At 47.4% G+C, this 23,792-nt stretch overlaps 1 protein-coding gene across 12 annotated transcripts in view; it reads left to right on the top strand.

The window, feature by feature from the left end:
• Positions 1–23,792, top strand: part of BRD8 (bromodomain containing 8) — a 46,942-nt gene that overhangs the window by 3,309 nt on the left and 19,841 nt on the right. For 6 of the 12 annotated variants that reach the window (XM_053289607.1, XM_053289610.1, XM_053289602.1 and 3 more), the window contains exons 4-18: positions 770–819; positions 2,105–2,227; positions 2,325–2,405; positions 2,792–2,856; positions 3,380–3,516; positions 3,878–4,093; positions 5,868–6,012; positions 7,619–7,828; positions 8,245–8,576; positions 10,679–11,143; positions 12,491–12,584; positions 12,721–12,768; positions 13,084–13,297; positions 13,607–13,699; positions 14,349–14,417. In XM_053289607.1, coding sequence (XP_053145582.1) covers positions 770–819; positions 2,105–2,227; positions 2,325–2,405; positions 2,792–2,856; positions 3,380–3,516; positions 3,878–4,093; positions 5,868–6,012; positions 7,619–7,828; positions 8,245–8,576; positions 10,679–11,143; positions 12,491–12,584; positions 12,721–12,768; positions 13,084–13,297; positions 13,607–13,699; positions 14,349–14,417 — 2,342 coding nt within the window. The remainder of the gene's footprint in view (positions 1–769; positions 820–2,104; positions 2,228–2,324; positions 2,406–2,791; positions 2,857–3,379; positions 3,517–3,877; positions 4,094–5,867; positions 6,013–7,618; positions 7,829–8,244; positions 8,577–10,678; positions 11,144–12,490; positions 12,585–12,720; positions 12,769–13,083; positions 13,298–13,606; positions 13,700–14,348; positions 14,418–23,792) is intronic. The other 6 variants (XM_053289606.1, XM_053289614.1, XM_053289604.1 and 3 more) reach the window with 5 other exon arrangements.

Raw genomic sequence — 23,792 nt, 5'->3', positions numbered from 1 at the left:
CCTTAAAGCTATCTCCCCCGCCCCCCACCTTCAAAGCGGCATTCACCAGTTCCGTGCACAGCCCTATGCCCATCATGGATATTGGCTCACTTGAATTCTAGTGCTGATGTCAGCAATGACCGGTGCCCTCTACCAATGTGTTAAGTGCAGAAGCTGTGCTGACTAGCCATTTTGTGGCTTCTAAAACAAGCCCCTCTGTCTTGAAATTCTATGCTTGCACCTGTTATCTGCTCGCAGCTGACCAGCCCTTTCTGACAGACAGTCATTTACATTCAGTGCCTGAACTGATTGATTGATTGATTGATTGATTGATTTAGATTTATATGTCGCCCTATTCCCATAGGACTCAGGGCGGCTTACAAGCAAAAACATACAAAGCAACACAGTTCTATAAAATACAACATACATAACATCATAACCACAACCCCGTACAGTACGCATCACAAGACATAATAACTATGGATTACTAGATCACTCTACGACCAGGTACCTCAGTGACTGAACACCTGACGGAACATTTCCGTTTTGCATGCCTTATGGAAAGCCAACAAATCATGCAGAGCTCTGATATTATCCGAGATGTAATTCAGTTCTCTGCCGGATAGCTGCACACATGCAGTGATTGAAATTATTTTTCATCCAGGCACATGTCCCTTGCCCACATCTCTGGGAACAGCCTTAATATTCAGACAGTGTTTGTCTCTACCTGAACAATGTCTATAATGATTGTTTTCTTGGAACTAAATGTGGTTTCTCCCCCCACCCCCAGCACTGTGCATCACAGTATTCTGAACTCCTCGAGACAACAGAGACACCAAAGTGAGTTCAAAGGATGAACCATGCAGTGTTTGTTGGGGAGGGATTGACAGTGCGAGGAGGATACTGTGCAGTGGAGAGAATCTGTTTAAGCTAAATGCTTATATACAAAGAGAGATAACCTATAACTACCCCTATAGTTGGTAGAACTAGCAGAATCTACACCATAGAAAGCTTTTTGCAGCATTCGAACCAGCTTCTCTCAGGTTCACCTTGTAGTACCATGACCATATGGACATTCTTGTGTATCCATTACAACAGCATTTCTAAGACGTCAAAAAGTAATGGCTCACATATACAGTGGCAAGGGCAGAAGAAAAGAGTTAGCACAAGCAACTCTTGATGCTGTTGCAGCTCCCAAAGCCTGCCAAGAAGGCATTGTTGGGGGATCCTTGGCAACGATGTGGGGTGGATCAGAGGGGGAGAGGGAGAGCCTGGAAATAGGGAAGATAGTGGAAGATGCCTTCTACTCAATTTCTGGATTCTTCTCCCCACCCCTCACTTACCTGCAGTTACCTGTGACACAGCTCACATAATTGCTGAAGGCCCACAGCAATATCTTTTTGGCAGGCTTAGGGCTGCAGTGGTGCCAAAAGTTGCTTGCGTGAACCCTCTTATGCCGGAATTGCTCTGTACGTGAGCTGGTGTCTGGAAGTGCCCTGAGGATTGGAATCGATTGTGCCTCAGTCTTTTGCTCAGAAGTGTTTACACTAGAATTGCCATCTATCAGATAATTAACTTATTCAAAAGTGATTGGTCACTGGTTCTACTAATTGTGAAGCTTTCAGGGGTTATTTAGATTTTGGTAACCTCTAATAAGTTCGGTCAGTTTGAGATCAGGAAAGACCAGGAGGAAGCCTAATGTTATAATATGTATAGATAGATGATGATGCCAATATTAGTCCAGCTTGAAAACCCAACATTTTCTTTCATATGTTGCTTTGTTTTGTGACTAAATCATTTTTTCCTGGTGTACTCCACTCTCCCAAACTTGTATAGTGGTTAAGCAAGCAGATCTCATGAAGTGTCATAGTTTACAGTACAGATGTCCAAAGTACATCTGTGTGTACAGTATTGACTTGTAACTGACTTTTAATTGAATGCTGTAGAATAATCTGATCCTTTTATGACAGCATTTACAGAGTTTCAGGAAAGCAAATATGGGAAATGTGAGAATAAAAAAAAGAAGCAGAGTGCAGGAATTTCTGGGTAAAAGGTGCTGCATCCAGGAGGGTTGGGATATATCTGTTGTTGGTCCCTAGATTGTTTCCCCTCCTTTTTTGTGTAGAAGAAAGCGTGGTGAGAAGGGAGAAGTGGTAGAAACTGTGGAAGATGTTATTGTGAGAAAACTGACAGCGGAACGGGTTGAGGAGCTGAAGAAGCTGATAAAGGAGACACAGGAGAAATACAGGTACCTCTTGCAGGGTGGCAATCTCAAAGGCCCTGGTTCCATCTGAGCAGATGGATAATGATAAAGTGGATGAAATCTGTCTGTGTTGTCTCTACAGGCAGCTGAAGAGGGATGCTGAGCTGATCCAGGCGGGACATATGGACCACAGGCTGGAGGAACTGTACAATGACATTTTGGTGTGGGTTATCTTATTATTTCCCTGTTACAGTTCTCTCTGAGATTGCATACCTCAGTCTTAGTCTTTCCCATTTCATCAACGCAACTGAATTTCAAAGCTTGAGTCTGGAAAAATATACTGTGTAGCTTTATGCTGGTGCCCTCCTTCCAATCAGGGGAGCTTGTTTGCAAGCTTTTGTCACTCCCTCCCTTCAAGTCTTTCAAATTCTTGTGCACTTTGGAGCAGAACTTGGAGGCTTTGGGAAAGTGGTTCTGGTGTCTGACCGTTTGGGTTATGAAGGATTTCTCATTGTGTTAGAAATAGAATTGACTATGTGTCTGATATGTGAAAGGGACAACTGCACCCAGTACCTTTCTGTAACCTTGATTTTGGTTGAATTTCTTCAGGAAGAAAAGAATGGAGGAAGAGGAGGCAGAGGTGAAGAGGAAAGCTACAGATGCTGCTTATCAAGGTTGGTTAGAGCCCAGTATTTGCTTATTATCTATAGGTAGAAGTTCCTGAGTGTCAGTATTTAGCATAAATTAAGTGTGATAAAATCTAGTTGAGAAGCAGAAAGAGACTTAAAGATGCTCTTGGTCAGCCTGATTTCCTTAGCCTCCAGTGTAGATAACACTTAATCTTCAGAGCTCCCACTCCCTTTTAAAAGATGGGTTGTAAGATTGGGGGGCAGGTTTTGACACAAGAGTCCTGAGGCAAGACAGCATGTCAGAGATGTACTTTTAATAGAAAAAACACCAGGGAGAAAGTAAGAAAACTGCCTTGTACAGCTGTTAAAGAAGCACTAGTGGTCAGTAAGCCACTGGGGGGAAACTTGCTGCTGGTTACACAGATGTACTGGAAGGAATTGCAGAGAATCATAGCTGCTGAATGTCTGACAAGCTGTTTGAGGATTGTCCCACTTCTGCTAAGTGAAAATCGGAGATGATTTTCTAAACTAGAGTTTTGGATTTAATTTCCTTCCTCTTCACTTCCAGCTCGTCAGGCAGTTAAGAACCCATCCCGAAGGTTGCCAGGAATGATGGTCCGTTCTCCAGCAGGCTCAACCTCACCAGGAACAGACTACACTTTAGGCGACTTGTCTCAGCCCACTGTGGAAGAGGCTAGTCCAGGGGTAAGGACTTGATGGGCCCGAGGAGCCATTAGAATGTGTAGGCTCTCTGCAGCTCTCCAAGGTTGGATGGGCTTCTTAGCGGTCTACCACCCCCCCCACCCCATTTTGTAATGTAGATGGCCTGTGTTCAGCCTTGTCCGGAGAACAAAGTCGGCTTTGCACTGTGTGACAAGGAGGCGGAAGGGTGTCTTGGTGGAAATGGCTTGTGTAGGAATAGTTACCCAATTGTTTGAGGGGAGCAAGAGTGATGGAGGAGGTCCTTGGGGTGTGCTGGGACATTGGCCCTGGTGGGAGGAGTCAGTGGGACTTGTCAAGATGCTGAGGATGTGGCTTTGAACCGTGTGGTTTTTCTCTTTCTCAGGTAACTCCAGGGACATTGCCCAGCACCCCAGTTGCCTCCTTCATTGGGATCCCTGACACCCCTATGGGCTCCACCTCCCTGGATGCCCCCATGACCCCAGTCACAGATGATTCAGCCCAGAAAAAGATGCTAGGACAGAAAGCAACTCCGCCTCCTTCTCCTCTGCTTTCAGAGCTGCTGAAGAAGGGCAGTCTCCTGCCCACAAGCCCCAGGCTGGTATGGAGTTCCCTGCTCAAATATGCAAGAGTCCTGGTGAATCTCTGTGACTGACTTTCACCGCAAAGGGCAAAAAGCATAACACATTTTTCAATGCGGAAGGCTTAGATAGGTCACTAACCCTTAGGAGCCCCAAACACCACTTGGCATTGATATAGCACATTTTCCAAGGTGCACAAAGCACTTCATGTACGTCCACTCGGTAACCCTTACAACAACCCTGTATGGTAGACTGGTGTGAGCTCCATGTTGGGGGTGAGTGGGAATTAAGACTGAGAGAGGGTTTTTCCTAATATCACCCAGCGAGAGAGGTCTGAAGTGGGGATTTCTAGTTGGTGCTGCTTAACTACTGTCGTGATGCAGGAATAATACGAGGCTGAAGATCACAAGCAGTCCCATTGAGGAAATGCAGTGACAGACTGGTTGGGATTTTAACTGTTTTATAAACTAATTGTTCCTAATAGGGTTATATTCTTAAATTAATATTGGGCAGCACCCGAACTAGTTAATCATGACTAAGTACTGGAAATAAATGAAAAGTTAGTCGTAGGACTTAAGTCATAACTAACTTAGTTTGGATACTGCCCATCTATTCTTACATTTGGGTCTTGCACAGAAGTTTTGGTGGTCTTCCATCCAAGAGACTGATCAGATCCTCACCTGCTTAGCTTCAGCAGTGCTGCAGCATCAGGTGCTCCCAAACGACTGACTGGGCCCATTCAAAATAGTGTATGTTAATTTAGTTTAGGGGAAGGTGGGGCAGGAATATTTAAATTATGCTATTACAAAAAAGGGAGAAGGGCAGAATAACCAAAATGCATGCACTGAAATACGTATGTGTGTGTATATATCAGATACATTAAAATAAATCCCTTTGATCTAATGTACGGGACAAGAAAGCCCCCACAGTTGCACAACTTCAACACTGTTCCGCTGCTGGAATGTGTACTTCTTGCACTCTTTTGGATGTGCACGCTCCTACTTCATATATTTGGAACATGATCCTTCCCTGCATAAGGGCACAGCACCCACTTGAGAAGGGGTCTCCATAGACCTCTTTTTCCTCCCACCCTTTGAATCTGTGCATTGGCAGCACAACAGGCCACTCTGGGGAATGGGATGGTGTGCTCCAAGGGGGTGGGAAAGGAAAGAGCTCTATTGAGCCCTGTGATGGTCCCTTGAGCTGCCTGTGTGCACCCATTTGTAAACAGCAGAGATGGCGAATAGCTCTGTTGAGCCACGTAAGGATCATTTTGTATATGGCTCCTGTTACCGTGTGGAGAATGATTTTGTACCCTTAATGCCCTTAGTATATACAGTATGTCTGGTTTTAATTAATGATGCATATTAGTTTAGCCTTTGCTTCTCTTTTTGCAGCAGACTTGTTCCCCTTGTGTGTCTTCTAGCATTCAGTACTCTAGGGCAATGCTTGGAAAAGGCACCCTCAGGTATTCTGAGAAAAGCCCTGAAATTTTATTCTTCTGCATTTCTTTTTGAGCTGTGTGTTCTTGCCTGGCTTTTTAGCAAAGTTAGTTAGCAAAACTTCTAGCTCTTGTCTGAGTGGTAGAGTGTTCTTTTGATACAGATGGGAACAGGAGAGATTTCTTTTTTGTCTTTGACTTCCCCTGCATCTGTGCTTAGTTGATTTTACCCACAATATGGGGTTCTTTGCCTAAATGCTTGCAGCTGGGTATAGGGATTGGACCTTGTTGCGTGTGCAGCAGTGAGGCAAAGTCTGTGTCTTGGTTTTTAGTATCTGACTATCTGTTGGCAGGTTGGAGAGAGTGATATAACAGTTGTCTCTGGTCACACAAGCACCTCTGGTATCCTGCTGGAGGTGGGAGGGGTCCTTCCTGTGCTGCATGGTGGAGAAATGCAGTCAGCTTCTACCACTGTTCCTGCATCCCCTGCTGCTTCAGGTAAGTCTACTGTTCTGCTGCTGTTACTGTTTTTTCTGTATTCTCTGTTTTCTCTGAAACAGGGATGTCCTGTTTCAGATTATGCAAATACATAGTATGTAAAAACAAAGGCCTTGGCAGACCAGTTGATTTGTGTAATAGGCAACATTTTTAGTCAAGGCCTTATGTGGGTTTTGACCATGTCGCTCTTCTGTTCTCTTCAGTAATATGTTCACTCATATTTCCTCCAGTCTTCTGGTGTCTTAAACCACACCTCTTTGCTTTCTTGCTAATTCTTTTAATCTTATGGCTCTTTGACTTGGGAACTCGCTTGCTAACAATCCTCATTCTCCTACCTCTTTCCTTGTATTAAGATGAATTCTGAAGCTATCGCTATATATTTTTCTTGGGCTCTCTGTCTTTCTCACTTGGATGTCTTTTTGCTGAATGTTTCAGTTCGCTGTCCCTTCCCTTCCCTTCCACGTGTTTTAGAATGTGAACGTCCAGTCAAGATCCTGTGTGCTTTTGCTTTTTTTCTGATTATAAAATATCTAGTTGTAGGTGTCACATAAATAAGAATTGCATGGCTCAGATAAAGAAACTGGTACTGGATGTAGAATTAAGAATCCTGAGAAGCTTACATTTTTTATCTACCCCCAGTAAAGATTCTGGCTCCTTAAAGCTATGAAGCGTGTGAATAATGCCTAATAAAAGCATAGATGGAGATTAGAGTAGGCATTCTAGTGATCAGCGGGGAGGGGGCTTTGCATTGCCTCCCTCATTTCTACCAGATTAAACTCTGCAAATCTTCATATTTTATATAAAACTGCAGATTTCACCTTTTCTTAGTGTTAGATTTGGGGCATTTTAGCACAATCCTGCTAGAGTTCCATATCAGACTTTGTCTGTTCGTATACTGTATAGCATGAGACGTTGACTCTCTTGGCTTCCTTCTGTCTTATACAATAAGCAATCATTCTTGCAACCATAAAAGCTATGAGGGGGGAAAAAGCATGGGGCCCATGTCTTCTGAAGGCTCAGAAACCAGAAGGAGCCTTAGGCAGAGCTTCCTGTAATCTGGGCATAGGGCTCTTGTGCCATTCACAGCTCCCCATAGCATCTAGTATCTTGCTATCCCCTGTGCATTCTCTCCACATGTGATACTCGGCCTGCATTCCGTACGTCCCACTTCCTTCCTCTCTACTGTTTCATTCATACCCGAACATTATGAATTCTGCAGACTCGCAAATGTTGATGTTTGAATTTAGTTTTGCGAATAAAGAAAAACGTGCCGACATCCAGAATTCATTCAGTGTGCAAATATGTGGTTGACTCATTCAAACGTTGGGCTTCCTTGGTGCAAGATTTGCATTTTTATTAGTGTTAACAGAGGATTGCCAGCCTCCATGGAACATCCTTGCTTGTGTGTGTTTCTGGGCCCCGCTAGGGACTTCAGCTGATTCTCAGGACTGTTGTCTGTAGCTAGTATTGTGACTGTGTCTTGATACACAACCCTGGTGGAATGAGCTGCTGTTCTGTTCAGAGCCCTGGGGTTGCTTGCTTTTGTAGTCCTCAGTAGCTGTGGCTTTTTAGTTAATGTGCCTTTCCCCTCTTCCTACTTTGTTAGGTGCTCCTACTCTTTCCCGCCTTTTAGAAGCTGGTCCAGCACAATTCACAACATCGCTTGCTTCCTTTTCTGCTGTTGCCAGTGAACCTCCAGCCAAACTCCTGCCTCCCCCTGTAGAGTCCGTGTCTCAGGCAACTATAGTCATGGTGCCCACGCTCCCAGCACCAGCTGCTGTGCTACCAGCTGCAACTCCAGAAAGTGTAGCGACAGGTGCGTCCTTGCACTCGTGTGTTCCTCCGTACCTTACCAAAGACTTTCCCTCTTAGGTTTGGCAGTTGGGCTGTATGAATGTGGGCTTTGGGCATCTTGGATCTGTAGCAGGGTGGTTGATTGAGGATCTCCCAAGAGCATCATGCCAGAGCAGGGCTAGTTACTGGCCTGAGCTTGTTAAGAAGAGGCACCCTGGGCATCAGTAAAAGTGCAGGAGCAGAGGAACGGAGGAGGATTTGGGGCAAAGGCAGTGAGTTGAATAGAGCTAGGTTGTGGTGCAGAGTTATGAATCCATCGATGGCATGTGGGGGGTGGGGAGAAAGGGGCACTAGCCTGCATGTGCCTTTATTTGGGGCTGTAGAATGCTTTTTTGATTTCTTGATCTGACCCACGCTGCTGGTTGCTGCAGCTGCCAGGCTTTCACTTGACTTGTCGCTCTTGTCCAGTGAGTCAGTCCAACACCTGTGTTTCCATGGAGGCAGTGCCTGATCCTCACACTGTGACAGTGTCAATGGACAGCAGTGAAATTTCCATGATCATTGATTCCTTCAAGAAAGATTGCCGGGGCTCTGGGGCATCTGGCGCTGTAGGGACTTCCAAAGACCACAGCATGGATGGGAAGGAAGACCTTGATCTGACTGAGAAGATGGACATTGCAGTCTCCTACACAGGGGAAGAGCCTTCCTACACTGGGGAAGAACTGGACTTTGACACCGTTGGGGACATCATAGCCATCATAGAGGACAAGGTACAGTAAATTGTTTAGAGACCCGTAGTATTAGTAACTGCTTCTTGCAACACATGGGGATTTCCTGATCACTAAGGCAATGCTTCCTGCTTAATCTCTCTTTCCTCTGTATTCAGATTGATGAACCTTAATGCCCAGCCTGTCTTAGTTTCTAGAACTGACCAAGACCAGGGGTCCCTAAACTTTGGCTGGCCCTTTATGGTTGCCACAACTCTGCACCTCCCCTGGCTTGACAACATGCTTAGCTTCAGGGGCACTAGGATTACTTCCAAAGTGTACAAGGTCAAGGATGTTCCTCGGCCCCAGTTGAGAGAAGGGTGGGAGCTCATCACATTTGCTAAAAGCAAGGAAGGGATCCAATGTGCTTTATTCTCTCTCCTCTGTGCAGTAAATCTGTATACCAGAGATGCATACAGAGGCATTTTCCGTGGCTGTTTTCTCCAGTATCGAACTCCCTGTCTTCTCCTTGAGGATTCTAAAGCCTGAGCATCCTCTGAAAGTATCTCAAAGCCTTTTTAGGCCTGGATTTCAATGACTGGAATTAATCCTAGGCTTGCTGTATTCTAGACTTGGATATTGTTTTCAAATATTACTTTCACTTTCTCAGTGCAGCAAGCTCACTCCCCCAACCTTTCAGTTTGTGATAGCAAACCTGATACTTCCCTTGGATGATTTATTGTCATGATTTGACTTGTAGCCACAAACAAGCACAACATGAGCTAGTGTTGGATTTGCATTGTGAGTGTGTGTGTGAGAATGTTGGATCTAGATGTGAGGGGGCACGTTCTTATTGCAAGAAAACTCCTCAAGGGAGAAGAGCTGGTCTTGTGGTAGTAAGCATGACTTGTCCCCTTTACTAAGCAGGGTATGCCCTGCTTGCATATTAATACATATTGGTTTGTATATGAATAAATATACAAACAGTCATCAAAGCTGTTTTAACCTTTCTGTTGTAAACCGCCCAGAGACGTGAGCTTGGGCAGTATAGAAATATGTTAAATAAAATAAGCAAACAAATACATGCATAAGATAATCCTCCTCAGGGGATGGTGCCGCTCTGGGGAGAGCACTTGCATGTATAAGGTTCCAAGAGCCCTCCCTGGCATCCCCAAAATAGGGCTGAGACTCCTGCCTGCAACCTTGGAGAAACCGTTGCCAGTCTAGACAATACTGAGCTAGATGGAGAATGGTCTGACTCTGTGTAAGACAGCTTCCTATGCTTCTGAGAAAATGATATAGATATGCAACAAGGAAACATTATCCTTGTCTATATTTATTTATTCATTTATTTTTATACTGCCCAAAACTCGCGTCTCTGGGTGCTTTACAACAAGCAAACAAAAACTTAAAACAGTATTTAAAACAAAATAAATGAGATAGTAAAAGTTAAAACATTACAACTCAAATTTTAAAACAACATTTTAAAACGATGCTAAAACTGTTAAAACAATATTTAATTAAGAGCCTGGGTGAATAGGTGCATCTTTAAAGACTTCAAAAAGTTGTCAGATGGGGAGGCTCTTATTTCAGCAGGAAGTGTGTTCCTAAGCTTTGGGGCAGCAGCGGAGAAGGCCCATCCCCGGGTAGCCACCAAACGAGCTGGTGGCAACTTCAGACAGACCTCTCCTGATGATCTCAATGGGCAGTGAGGTTCATAACAAAGAAGACATTCTCTTAAATACCCAGAGCCCACGCCATTTAATTTAACGTTGGAAGAGACCTTGGAGGTCTTCTAGTCCAACCCCCCTTCAGTGCAGGGAAGGAGAGGTCAGTGGCTTATTGCTGTTTGGATGATAAAGTGCCTCATCTTAATAATCCTGGATCTGTGTGGCCAGAAGTGTGAATAACTTGTTTTTGGAGAGAAGCTTCGCATCCATTGAAATCCTCCATCTACCATTATGTGCTTCAACACCACTCTGTTGTAATAGCTTGCCTACTTTGGGAAATCTGAATAATTGGAAACATTTCTTTTCTCTGCTCTGGTCTTCCACAGCCTGTAGAATAGAAAGACTGTTGTCTCTCTGGCATTATTGGAGAATGTAAGGACCATGCATTTTTATCGCTCTTGTGATCTGTTGTTGCTGTCTCTATCGTTGGTAAAGGTGGACGACCATCCCGAAGTTCTGGATCCAGCAACAGTTGAGGCTGCTTTGTCTTTCTGTGAAGAGATTGGGGACTCTCAGTCCCTGACTGGCCCCTGGGAGCATCCACTCCAGCAAGAACTTCCGCTCCAACAGGAACACGAGAAGCCGAATCCGATCCCCCAAATGGCTGTGACCGTAAAGCAAGAGAGATCAGACTGTGAGGAATCTGAGGTGAAGGGGATCAGAGATCTAATGAACATTGGGGATCTGGGAACTGAAATAAAGCCAGAGCCTGTGGAGCAGGAGCAGATTCATTTGGGTTCTGAGGATGCTGATCTGCTAGCAAGCAGAACCAGCGAAGCTCCTGAGCTGAGGGGCCAGATCCCTCAGGATGAAGAGACACAGGTCGCAGGTCTGGAGAGCTCTGAAATGGAGATGGAATCGGCAAAAGATGAAATGGATCATGGTACCGTGAAGACGGAGGTAGGTGGGGGGATGGTTGGTTTTTGGAACTCCTGTGTGGATGGTGGAGCAGTTTGTAAATGGAAGGGAAAAGAGACCCCAGGCTTGAAGCTGAATCCAGTAACTTTGCTCCTGTTTTTATTGCATGTTTATCTCGTCCTTCCTCCAAGGACCTCAGAGCAGCATGCAAGGTTCCCCCTCATGTTATCCTCACAGCAGCCCTGTGAGGTACTGTAGGTTAGACTCAGAGAGAGTGATTGGTCCAAGGTCACCCTGTGGGCTTCATGGCTAAGTGGGGATTTGAACCTGGGATTCCCCAGTTGTAGTAGATGACTCTAATTGCTGTACCTCACCACTTGCCGTAAAGAACTTGCAGTTTTATTTCTTGGCCATGTTCAGGGCTATGTTTATGCTGTACTGAAAGTTTTCACTGCTAAGAAAATTCTGTGATCTGTATCATCGTGTATATTGATGATGGTGATGATGATGATGATGATGATGAAGAACATAATTTCTCTTACTTTGCCAAAGTTGGTTTTGCTACTTGAGGGGTGGACAAGGAGCACTGAAGTCCTGCCTCCTGGAAATGTTTTTCATCTCTTATTTATAAATTTATAAATAAGAGCCATCTTATTTATTTATTCTCTGTGTAAACCGCCTTGAGCCATTTTTGGAAGGGCGGTATAGAAATTGAATTAATCATCATCATCATCATCATCTCCATCTCTACACCACCTTGCTTCTAAGGTTGCTGCAGATATTGCCCATGCATTTCTAAGTAGTCATTAGGCTAAAGTTTTCTTGCTTTTCTTTTTATGTGAAAGTTGAGATTTTTAGCAAGTTGGATTGTGTACCCAATACCACATTCTCCATTTTTTCCTTTACTTCCATGGAGATGCACCATTTGCTCAGCTCCGGCTGTTATGCTGGAGCCATTTTCCTGAATATCCAGGGATTTTCTGCATATGCAGCTATGATGTCACTGCATCAGTTTAACCCCACTGTCTGCTTTATAGTCCTGGTGGTATTTGGTGACATTATGGGGAGTTCTGTAGGAAACAGATCCAAATTATTACAATTAATATTTATGCGCAAATGTCCAACAGAAAGTTCACAAAGCAGTTTATATAGTAAAAGGCATGAAATAAAGGATGATTCCATGACCCAAAGGGGTTCACAATTTAGAGAGCAACTCAAGGGAGATACCAGCAACAGCCACTACAGACACTATTCAATGGGTTGAATAGAGACAATTGCTCTCCCCTTGTTGAGAGCCACCATTTTAGAAGGCGCCCCTCTGCCCAGTTATCAGCGATTTCTAACACTCGCACTCCACAACTCATGCTAGGGCATTCATCTTCTTTCTAGCTCCCCCCTGATGATGAGACGTCCTCTCCACATGCTCCAAGTGCAAGTGAAGACTCCTCACAGGCGGACCTTCACCACAAATATGAGCTTTCGGGTAACCTGACCGGGTTGTTGGGAAGGGGCAGTAAGTTGCAGCAGACTGCCAAGGAAGGAGGCAGGTGTCTGAGGGCATGGCTCTGTTCGAAGCATGGCCTTAGAAATAAGCTGGCTTTTATTTTTGCCCTCCCCAGAATCCATGAAGGAGGAAACCCAAGCTCTCTTTGGGAACCAGATGAAGGTATTTTGCTTTAACCTCAGATTGCTTGACGTGCATGCAGAGTGGAAGTAGTGTATGTGGGTCCATTGGCTGAGGAAGCCAGAATTGGTGGCGGGTGCCATCTAAGCCTTCTGGAAGCAGGGGTGCAGGCCTCCATTATAGCTTTAAGCACAGGCTAGCTGGGAATGGCTTCTCCCTGGGCCTAGTCTCACTTTACTGTGGAACATTTATGCCTGCAGTTCTGGAATGGCTTAGCTTTTGCTTGCCTTGCTGCTGTTCTCTCAGCAGCTGCATCTTGGTCATACTGATGGCTGGACTTCTCATCTTGTGTGTCGGGATGCTCAGGGTGAAGAGGATGATGAGGATGGTGCCAGCGAGGCTGCCAGTCTGGAGGAGCCCAAAGAGGAGGATCAGGGCGAGGGCTATCTCTCAGAAATTGACAACGAGCCTCCTGTGAGTGAGAGTGATGATGGCTTCAGTATCCATAATGCACCTCTGCAGTCTCACACACTGGCTGATTCCATCCCCAGCAGCCCTGCCTCCTCACAGTTGTGAGTATTGGTGAACTGACAAGACCTTAGTAGTTCTCACAGAGCATGCTGTGCCAGCTTACTGAGGGGTTCAGGACTAACTTTGTCCCTTTGCCCGTTGGTGTGTAGTGTGAATTAGCCAGGAAATGGGTCATTCTTAAGCCGTGTGTGGGGTGGAACGTCATAGTTCGATTCCAGCTGCTAGGAGGCCTTCAGCTAGCATGGTGGGGACTGTTGCTGGGGATGATGCTTAAGTTGCCTGGCCATACCCTCTGCTTTGCTTTAGGAGCCTCTGGCTATCCTTTTCTGACAGAGACTTTCTTTCTCCAGCTCTGTTTGCAGTGAGGATCAGGAGGCCATTCAGGCCCAGAAGATTTGGAAAAAAGCTATTATGCTGGTTTGGAGAGCAGCAGCCAATCACAGGTAAATTGGCAGTCTTGGGACTCGCTATCAATGTCCTAGAAAGAGTCAGAAAGAGACTTGCTGACTCCCAGTGTTTGGAGGGAAGACTTTCTTCTGATTTTCCAAGATTAGAAATTTCCATGGGAGCTTTTAGCATGAAAGCTGGCAGCCTCTGGGGAAATAATGAGAATCTAAGCTCTCACTTTAAAACTTCATCCTAGAACTTAGACACTCATGGCTATAGAAGAAGATTCTGCTACACACTTCCAAACCCAGGAAGTCTGGAATAGATTTGTGGTGGTCAGGGAGTGGCACATCTTTGCTCATTGCAACCCCCAGTTCATTGACCTGACTGTGTGTATCTCATGCTGCCTGATAGACTGCATCTTTCTACTCTGCTTTCTGAGTTAGACAGAACTGGTAGAAAAAGGATATGCAGATGAAACAAATATGCACAATGTCCTCTACTCAAGCCACAGACTGTGACTTGTGGACTTTCCCTGGCTTTTAATGTCTTGAGCAAATGAGCAGGTAGATTGTGGAGGAAATGCTCAGTGCTTCTGCAGGTGGAAATCGTGGTCCTGCTTTTGGCCAAGGATGGACTCGGTTTTCAGCAGCTGCTCCTGTGTCATTTATGAGGACTCGCTCACTGTTACCTTTCCTTGTGCAGGTATGCCAATGTCTTCTTGCAGCCAGTGACTGACGATATAGCACCAGGTTACCACAGTATTGTACAGAGGTTAGTAACCGGGTTTGTACTGTTATTGAATTTGTCTCTCACAGATCAGCACCATTCTCTGCTGCTGCAATCCAAGGATGTCTCAGTGCGGGTTATGCTTCTCCACGTGGCTCGAAGGCAGGACTATGCAAATTAAGTTGAAGCCTTTAAGAGCCAGGGGAGCCTGGCCCCACCCAGTTCTTTCAGTCCTGCGTTTGACTCCAGGCAGTTCTCTCTGTTTTTCTCTGATTGCTTCCTTGTTTCTTCACCTTTTCCCATTTATGTTGACTGTTTCTTTGTTCAGTGATCTTCTAAAACTTAACTTATCAAAAAAGAAAGGGGAGAGGTTAGCTTTAGTTTTACTTTCAGTTCAGCTCCCCTGCCCCCTTCTCCTCTCCCCACTACTATTGTGTGTCTTCGTTCTTTCCCTTTGCTACATGGACCAAGCTAAAAGCAAAGTTCACATTAGGGTCCCGAAGGGAAAGCACCAGCAAGGCCTTTGAAAGGCCATTCAGGCAGCCGGAAAGCTGCCCAGGAGGGCGCATTACTGCAACTGCCTAGAGAGCCCCCAGAGCTCCAGAGAGTTTTCAGAGATTTGGACTTTGCCCCACTGATGAATAAGTCTATACATAATTTAGGGCTCGATCCACCCATGTCTCCGGAATCCCAGCCACCAAGTAAAAGTGTGCTGGTGTTTTCTCACCCAAGGGTGAATAATATGGCCCTTCCAATTACAAAGTTGTGTTTTTCATTGAGGCATCAAAGGTGGAATGAAAACGTCCCACTTCCAATAGAAAGAACTCAGTAATAGCTAACAAATTCTATTCCTCCCTCTATTCCAGCAGAAGCTCCGGAAGTGGGAATGATTTGAGATTGGTCCTCCCCTGGGACGGGGAACCCGCCCTAAAAGCCCCAAGGGTGTATACTTCCACCTTTTTTGTTGAATTTTTATGTAAATGATTTAATTAAACGTTTACAGAAATTGGATACTTTTGCCCCCATGTTAGCAAACAGAAGGCTGCCACTATTGATGTATGCTGATGATGTAGTGATTCTCTCCCAAACTAGATCAGGCCTTTTGAGAGCTCTGGGGTCTCTGGTAACACATTGTCAGGAAGAACATCTGGTCATCAATTATTCCAAAATGAAATAGTTTGCTTTAACAATAAAGCTAAGAGTTTTAGATGGACTGTTGGGGGACATCAAGTTGAGCAAGTAAAGCAAATCAAATATCTTGGTGTGATATTTCAATATAACAGCCAACGCGTTCAGGCTAGAATGGTTTCTGATTTGGCTCAACGAAGTGCAGTAGCTATTCTGAGATTTCACCATGTGCAGGGCGGAGGATATATCCCTGCCACCATTAAATTGTTCCTCGCTTAAACTGTATTGCAACTTTTGTATGGAATTCAGTTGGGCCCCTTTGATAGTTTTATGCCCTTAGAGTGGGTTCAGTCAGGCTTTCTAAGAGCGCTTTTTGGTACACCTAGATGCACCCCTAATGTGGTGCTACGACAGGAGGCTGGGTTGAGGAGGATTGAGACCAGGGCATGTTTGCAGATTATTTTCTACTGGCTGAAACTTCACGTCCGGCCAGTGGGACTTGTGCCTGGGTTTCTTTTGGTTACACCCTGGCCTATTTGGCTGGTGACGTTTATGGATAAACTTTCCCGTATTGGCCTGGACCCTGAATTTTTATTAGAAACTGACCTAGTGAATGCCCAAAAATCAGTTCTTCAACGTCTAAATCATATGGAGCTCCAGAATGAGTTGGCTTGTCTGCCAGCATTTTACAGTCAGTTTAAGGCCAGGGTGGGTTTTTTCCGGCTTCATATTTGTCTACCATAACTGTCAGAAAGTTCCGCTGGGCTTTTTCAAGAGCACGCTTTAATGCCTTTCCTTCAGCTATATTAATGGGGAGATTTCAGCATCTACCCCTGGAGGCTCGCTTGTGCCCTTGTGGTTCGGGTGAGCCTGAATCAATCGCCTATATTTTATTACGCTGTAGATGTCATTTGATTCTGCTGCTGCTTTCTAGATTTCAACATCAATCGGATTATTTGCTGGTGAAATTTTTACTTGAAGATAATGCACTCTGCCTCTCTCATGTTGTAGCAAAATTTTGTTACATCGCAATTAGAATTCGTAGTTCATTGACTGATGCTAAAGTTAATGATTGAATTAATGTTGAATGCTGGAATAATGTTTATTGTTTGTGTTGTGTTTTTGTTTTGGCCATTGGCCGTAAATAAAGTATCTGTCCTAAAAGCCCCCACTGATAAAGGCCTGGAAGGGGCCATGAGGCGCACTCATGATTTGGCTGCCTTAGTGATGAGAGCTTCCACAGCTGCCTTCATGGTAGCCAGGGAACCCTTTTTCTGGCTAGATTGCTTAATACAAGGACCAAATTCTGGTACTACTTGCATGAGGCAAACACTCATAAGGTTGTATGAGGTACAGCCTTTATCTTGGATTCCACTCTCACCAACTGCTCCATCTGGGCGTTCTGATAGACGTTCAGTAGCCCCAGAGTGCAGGCTCCTCTGGAGAATGGAGACAAGCCCTGTTACGGAGATCCCTTCCGCTGCTCTCCCTTTCCAGTATGGTGGGGCTGATGGTGGTAGCTATGGAGGCGGTGCCATGGGCACGCTTTCACCCGAGGCCCCTGCAGCGGTTTCTTCTACCATTCCATCCAGCAATTTTCCCTCAGAGGAGGGTTGTATCAGCAAAGGATGCTGGGTTGTCTCAACCTCCTGCTCCGAGACAGGGCCAATCAGTTTTGGCTCATGGCAGGAAGGAGGGGCAACCCCCTCAGATTCCAGTTCTTCGCCCTGTCTGCTCTGAGCAGGTGCCTTTTTTCTGTGCTCCCTTCAGCTTTGCCTTGAATCCTCTACCTATCTAGTCCTATCTTCTTGCCCTCTGCCTTCCTAGCCTGTGGCACTCAGCTTAAATTTAAGTGCCCGGCATCAGTAGGAGGGGTAGCAGGGAGGCACTAGGACCCATCGTTCCTCTGCCACCGCCTCCTTTGGCCTTTTCAATGGTGCTGGAGATGCAGCATGGTGAGAGAGGTTTCTCCCTCTCTCTGAGGACTCCATGGTGCACACTGTGTGTCAAGCTGAGTGGGCAGCGGCTTCTTCTCCCATGCCCAAATCTCGGCTCCATAAGGCTAAGAAGGTCCATAAAGCCTCCAAGGGTAGGAGGCGGGACAAGGATGGGCCGAAAGGGAACCAGTCAGCTGCCTCCCTTCCTTCAGGTGGCGGGGTCGTTTTGGAGCGTCAGGCAGCTCCAGCTACAGACACCGCCGCTCCGGTTCTGCAGCATGAGCCAGGGAGCCCGAGAGCCTTGTCCGGTGAGCAACTTGGCAAGGGGGAAGGGCCCTCGGGGTGTGTGTGCTCCTGATTCCGAGCCGTCTGCTAAGCATACGTGCTCACTCTCTGCAGTGGCCGCCCCTTTGCTCCCTTCCGATTCAGAGCCCGTCGAGGAGGACATTCACCCGGCTTTTGCGGCTCTGTTTCGCTGCGTGGTGGCGGAACAATTCAAGAAGCTGCCCTGGCCGCCGGTCCCCTTTCCCTCGCAGCCACCCCTCCAAGCTTCTCATTTTCCTGCCCAACCCCCTCCCCCGCGCCGCCATTTTGGACGCTACTTCAGCTGCCTCTGTAGCTGCTCGCTCCGTCCCTCCTCTGCTCTCTCCTGGGGCTAGGGGGCCTCCAGTTTTATCCCCCTGCCATCCCTTGCCCCCCTCGGGCCCGATAGCCCCTCTGCCTCCTCCTTGGGAGCCAGAGTGTCCTTCCGATGTCTCTGACTCAGATCGGGATGAGGGGGAGTTGTCCAGGGACGATGATGTTCCTGCAATCCCTCAGCAGGCCCCCTATCGCCTGTTTTCGCAGGCTGATTTCCCAATCCTCCTTCACAAAGTTAAAAAGACCTTGCGACTGGTGGGGTGTGTGTGTGTGTCGTTCCGCTTGTCACAGAGGGCATTGAAGGGGATCCGGCAGTGCTCCCTTCTCTGAAACCACCCGAGATCACCATGCCTTGTCCCCAGTTGTTCCTAGAGCTGTTCCAGTCTGAATGGGACAAGCCCACAGAGGGAAAAGGTCCCTCTGCTGCAGTGAGATGCATGTATAACTCTAGCAGCTCTCTCATGGAAAAGCTTAGGGTTCTTTCTCCCTGTGGATGCGGAGGTCGCTGCACTGGTGACGGGGCCATACTCCCAAGGGAAGGTGAGGATCTGCTAAAGAATGTAGAGGATTAAAAATGCAATGCTGCCTTTCGCAGGTCCCATGAGGCCACTGCTCTGTCCCTCAGGGCCTCCTCTGCTGCATCCCTTTTTGCTAGGGCAGCAGTCCTGTGAGTCAAAGAGCTCACGCTTTTAGTGCCACCTGAACTGTCTAGTCTTAGACAGGGTCTAAACAAACTGGGGGAAACAGTTACATTCATGGCTGATTCCTTCTTAGACGCAGCTCAGTTATCCGCTCGGTCCTTGGCTTCAGATGTTACCATGCGACGCCATTTGTGGCTCAAAAATTGGAAAGTGGACCAAAAATCTAGGTCCAACCTTGCCAATTCTCCGTTCAAAGAGGGCAAACTTTTTGGTGAGATTCTGGACCCTATTTTGATAGAGACTACGGACAAGAAAAAGGTGATGCCTTCTTCCTCCTCCCAGCGTCGGGATCGTCGGTTCCCTTCCTCTTTCTCTTCTGGCTTTAAAGGCTACAAAACAAGGGTCAAGCCTGTACCCTTGGAAGAGCAAAAGCTGGGGGTCTACTCCATTTTATTCTTAGTCCCCAAAAAGAATGGGGAGTGGAGAGCAATATTGGACCTCAAGTTTGTGAACAAGTACCTTTGGAGAAGGGGCTTTCGCATGGAAACCCTGCGCTCAATCCTAATGGCCCTTCAGGAGGGGGATTTTCTAGCTTCAGTGGACCTCAAGGAGGCATAACTTCATGTGCCCATCCAAGAGCTGGACAGACGCTTCCTGAAGTTCGCTTACCTGTCTCATCATTACCAATATTGGGCGCTTCCCTTTGGTCTGTCGACTGTGCCTCGAGTGTTTACCAAAATTATGGTGGCACTTGAGGATCAGGGGAATCCATCTTTACCCCTATCTGGATGACCTGCTGATCATGTCAGCCTCCTTGCCCAGAGGCCAGCAGGATGTCCAGCTGACCCTCTCTGTTCTGGATGCCCACGGGTTCATAGTAAACCATTCCAAGAGTTCGCTTCTCCTCAAACCGAAGTTCTTCACCTAGCAGCTCTGATCGACACTGTCCAGGGGACAGTTTGTCTAACATAGGAACTCGTTAGCATCCTGCTGCTGCACGCCAATCTCCCGCCCCAGTTCTCTCTGTCCCAGCTGCAGGGGCAGATGGTGTCTACCCTGGGCATAGTGCCCTGGAGTCGCTTCCATTCTCGGCCGCTCCAGTGGTTGCTCCTCAAGTACCAGGATCAGGTGATGTGCAGGTCCAGAATTCACCTCAAACTGCTGCCTCATATAGTGTGATCTCTGCACTGGTGGGAGTCACCGGCCACGAAGAAGGGGGTCAGGTTTCTTCCAGTGGAATGTGTTCAAGTCACAACAGATGCCAGCCTCTTGGGCTGGAGGGGCCACTGTCAGCGTTGCGTAGCTCAGAGGCCGAGCGGGTCAATTCCATCAACTGGTTGGAGCTGCAGGAGATCCAGCTCTCCCTTGTGGAGTTTCTACCAGAGGTCCATGGTCGCCATGTCTTGGTGCGCATGGACAGTGCTATAGCCAAGGCCCATGTCAACCGGTAGGGCGGTTCAAAATCCCATGCCCTGATGCAAGAGGCCTCGCTTCTGCTGGCATGGGCAGAGCAACATCTACTGTCCCTAGACGCCGATCACGTAAGCGGAGTGATGAACAGTTGCGGACTGGTTAAGCCAGTCACAGATAGACCCGGCGGAGTGGTCTCTGGATCCTCGAGCCTTCCAGCGGATCGTCCGGGAGCTTGGTCGACCGGTCATGGACTTATTCGCCGTTCCAGGCAACACCAAGCTGAGGCAATTCCTTTGCAGGTACCACTTTCCCAGGGCGGAGAGAGTGGATGCTCTGGCTTTCCCTTGGCCTCCCAGCCTGTCATACGCATTTCCGCCATTTGCCATCATCCCGCAGATTGTCCGGCGGGTCCGCCTGTTGAGAGCAGAGGTTGTTCTAGTGGCACTGCACTGGCACCGCCGACCCTGGTTTTCGGACCTGGTGGAGTTGTCCAGAGAACCTCCACTGCCTCTGGGGCATGACAGTCACCTTCTCAGCCAGGGTCCAGTTTTCTACCTGGAACCAGAGTGGCTCAATCTCTTTGCATGGAGATTGAGCGGGGCTCCTTAGCAGAGTGCGGTTACCCTAGTTTGGTCCAGGACACAATTTTGGCCTCTCAGAGGCCTTCCACGGTCAGAATCTATCAGTCTACCTGGAAGGCCTTTGCTCACTGGTGTAGCTCACAAGGGGTTTCGCCACTGTCCGCGACAGTGGTCCATGTGTTGGGGTTTCTACAGAGAGGTCTGGATGAGGGGCTTCGTCCCAATACACTGCGCCGTCAGGTTTTCGTAATTTCTTCAGTTTTATAGTGGCAGGGGTCCTATTCCCTGTCTCAGCATCTCCACATTCAGAGGTTTTTGAAAGGGGCTGCTATACTCAAACCTCCCACAGTCCATAGGTTTCCGACTTAGGACTTGAACCTGGTTCTCTGGGCTCTTACTAAAGCCCCGTTCAAGCCCCTGCGGTCCGTTCCTTTACATTTGCTTAAGTTTAAAGTTTTGTTTTTGGTAGCTATCACTTCTGCCAGGCGGGTTTCGGATCTGCGAGCCCTGTCGGTACGGAAGGAACTATGTCTGGTTTATCCAGACTACGTCTTCTCACGTACTGACCCGATGTTTATTCCTAAGGTCAATTCAGTTTTCCATAGGGCTCAAGAACTGATGCTGCCTTCGTTCTGCTCCAAGCCTCCTTCGCCTAAGGAATGTGAATGGCATACCTTGGATGTGCGTAGGGTGGTGAGGATTTACCTAAGGCGCACTAAGGTTTTTTGAGTATCAGAATCCTTCTTTGTTTCGTTTAGGGATTGTTCATTGGGTAAACAGGTGTCAACATCCACTTTGTCACGCTGGATCTGTCAGTGCATCAGGTTAGCTTACTCTAATTCAGCTACTTTAGCCCCAGAAGAGATTACAGCCCACTCTACCAGGAGTGCAGCTTCTTCTTCTGCTCTCTCCACCTTGGCTCCCTTGGTTGATATCGGTCAAGCGGCTACGTGGGCCTCGCTTTTCACCTTCGCGAGGCATCACAAAATCCACGATTGGACTTCGGCAGATGCGGCCTTTGGGCAGAGAGTTTTGCAGCAGGTGGTTCCTTCTTGAGGCCGGATCTCACAGCTCCCTCCCATTGGGTCATAGGGGCTATGGTAGGTCCCAGCATCCTTTGCGGATACAACCCTCCTCTGAGGGGAAATGAATCATTGGCACTTACCTGAAAGGTCATTTTCCTCAGAGGTATGGGTTGTATCTACACCCACCTGCTTGTTCATCTGTTCTGTATATTCTTCTGTCCTGATTTCCCGCACCCCTCCTGTCTCCCATATTACTGTGGGGTGGTTTCTCTCCTAGGGTGGTTCGTCCTCCCTGCGGGCTGTATCAGTTAGTCCTGGTGTTATAGCTGGACTCGAGCTTCTTGCCAAGTTTACTGTTGTTTGCTGTGGTGCATTATCTGTTTGCCATTTCTTCTTGTTTCTCACCTGTTGTCTTCTGGAGCACATTTTAGAGCTTTCTATGAACTGGAGTCTGAGTGGGTTGTCCCTCCCTCCTGCCGTGAGCCGAAGCTCTGATTGGACCTGTCTAGTAGCAGGAGGTCGAGACAACCCAGCATCCTATGAGGATACAACCCATACCTCTGAGGAAAATGACCTTTCAGGTAAGTGCCAACGATTCATTTCCAGCAGATGGGTCACCCTGAGGCCTCTGGTACTTCAGTCCCTGCACTGGGGGACGACTAGTCTATACCTCTTGGTGGGAAAGGAGTTCCTGGGTCCACCCTGGATCATGATCGCCACAGACGCCAGCAAATTCAGGTGGGGCACCCACTACCTCTGCGAGTCGGCTCAAGGGAAGTGGTCAAAAGACAAAAAGCAGCACAGTATCAACTGGCTGGAGCTCTGAGTGATCCTGATGACACTCTGGGCGTTCCAGTCCATCAACACGTGTTGATACACACAGACAACACCACAGCAAAGGCACACATGAATCACCAGTGGGGACCAGGTCGGGATCCCCGAGGGCAGAAGCGGTCCTTCTGTTCCAGGAGGTCTAGCAGCATGTGACATCCATGAAAGCCCACCATGTACAAGGAAGACTTGAACATGGTAGCAGACTGGCTCATTCGGAAGGAACTTCTCCCAGGGGAATGGGAGATGAACCCGAAGACCTTCCACCTTATCTCAACTCACTTTGGCGGTCTGTCTGTGGACTCTTTTGTGACTCCAGCCAATGCAAAGCTACAGTGTGTTTCTCTAGGTTCCCCTGCCCTCAGGCAGAGGCGGTGGATGCAATCTCAGCTCTCAACTGGCTCAGAGGGTCTCCTGTACGCCTTCCTGCCGACCCCACTCCTTGCCTGGGTCCTTCGGAGAGTAAAACCCAAGGTGCGAGTCATCCTTGTGGCTCTGTTCTGGCCAAAAAGACCCTGGTTTGTCAGAAGTCACCAACCTGGCAACAGCAGAACACCTGATGCTACTGGTCATGGATCCCTGGCTTATGACTCCAGCACCTTTGGACTCCCACTAAAGTTTTTTTCTCATTCTACCAGGGCTGCAGCTACCACAGCTATTTTTTTCTACTACTGCTCCTGTCTGGGATATTTGTAGAGCAACTTCTTGAAGGTCTCCTTCTACATTCACCAGACAATATGAATTGGACTCCTTCACCTCCTCCCAACTGGCTTTTGGGAGGCGGGTTCTCCCACTGGTGCTTCCTCTGGAGTAGGCGGGTGCTCCCACCCTAGTTGGGGCTAAGGGCTGTGGTATGTCCCTACACTGAGATGTCCTTGGATTGCAGCAGCTGAGAATGGAGCATTGGTTCACTCACCGTGAAGGCTGCTTCTTGCTGCTGCATCCAAGGACATCTCGACTCTCCTAGCACCCAAGCCTCCTTTTATCTAGGGCACCTTTGGGAGTTATATTTTCAGACGGTCCGCCAGTTCCTGACACTCTGGGGTTTGTGTTTTTGTCATGGTTTGTGATTCTGCTTGTTCTGTGTGTTCTGATCAGTGTTTATCTTCGAGGTACTCTTTGCCTCTTTGCCTAAAAGAACTGAGTGGGGCAATACTCCCCTAGCAATCAGTCTTCAACTTAATTTGCGTAGTCCAGCCTTCGAGCCATGTTGGAGAAGCATAGC

This window comes from Hemicordylus capensis, chromosome 2 (genome assembly GCF_027244095.1).
Source record: "Hemicordylus capensis ecotype Gifberg chromosome 2, rHemCap1.1.pri, whole genome shotgun sequence".
NCBI lineage: Eukaryota > Metazoa > Chordata > Lepidosauria > Squamata > Cordylidae > Hemicordylus > Hemicordylus capensis.
This window is presented reverse-complemented; position numbering and strand designations above follow the sequence as displayed.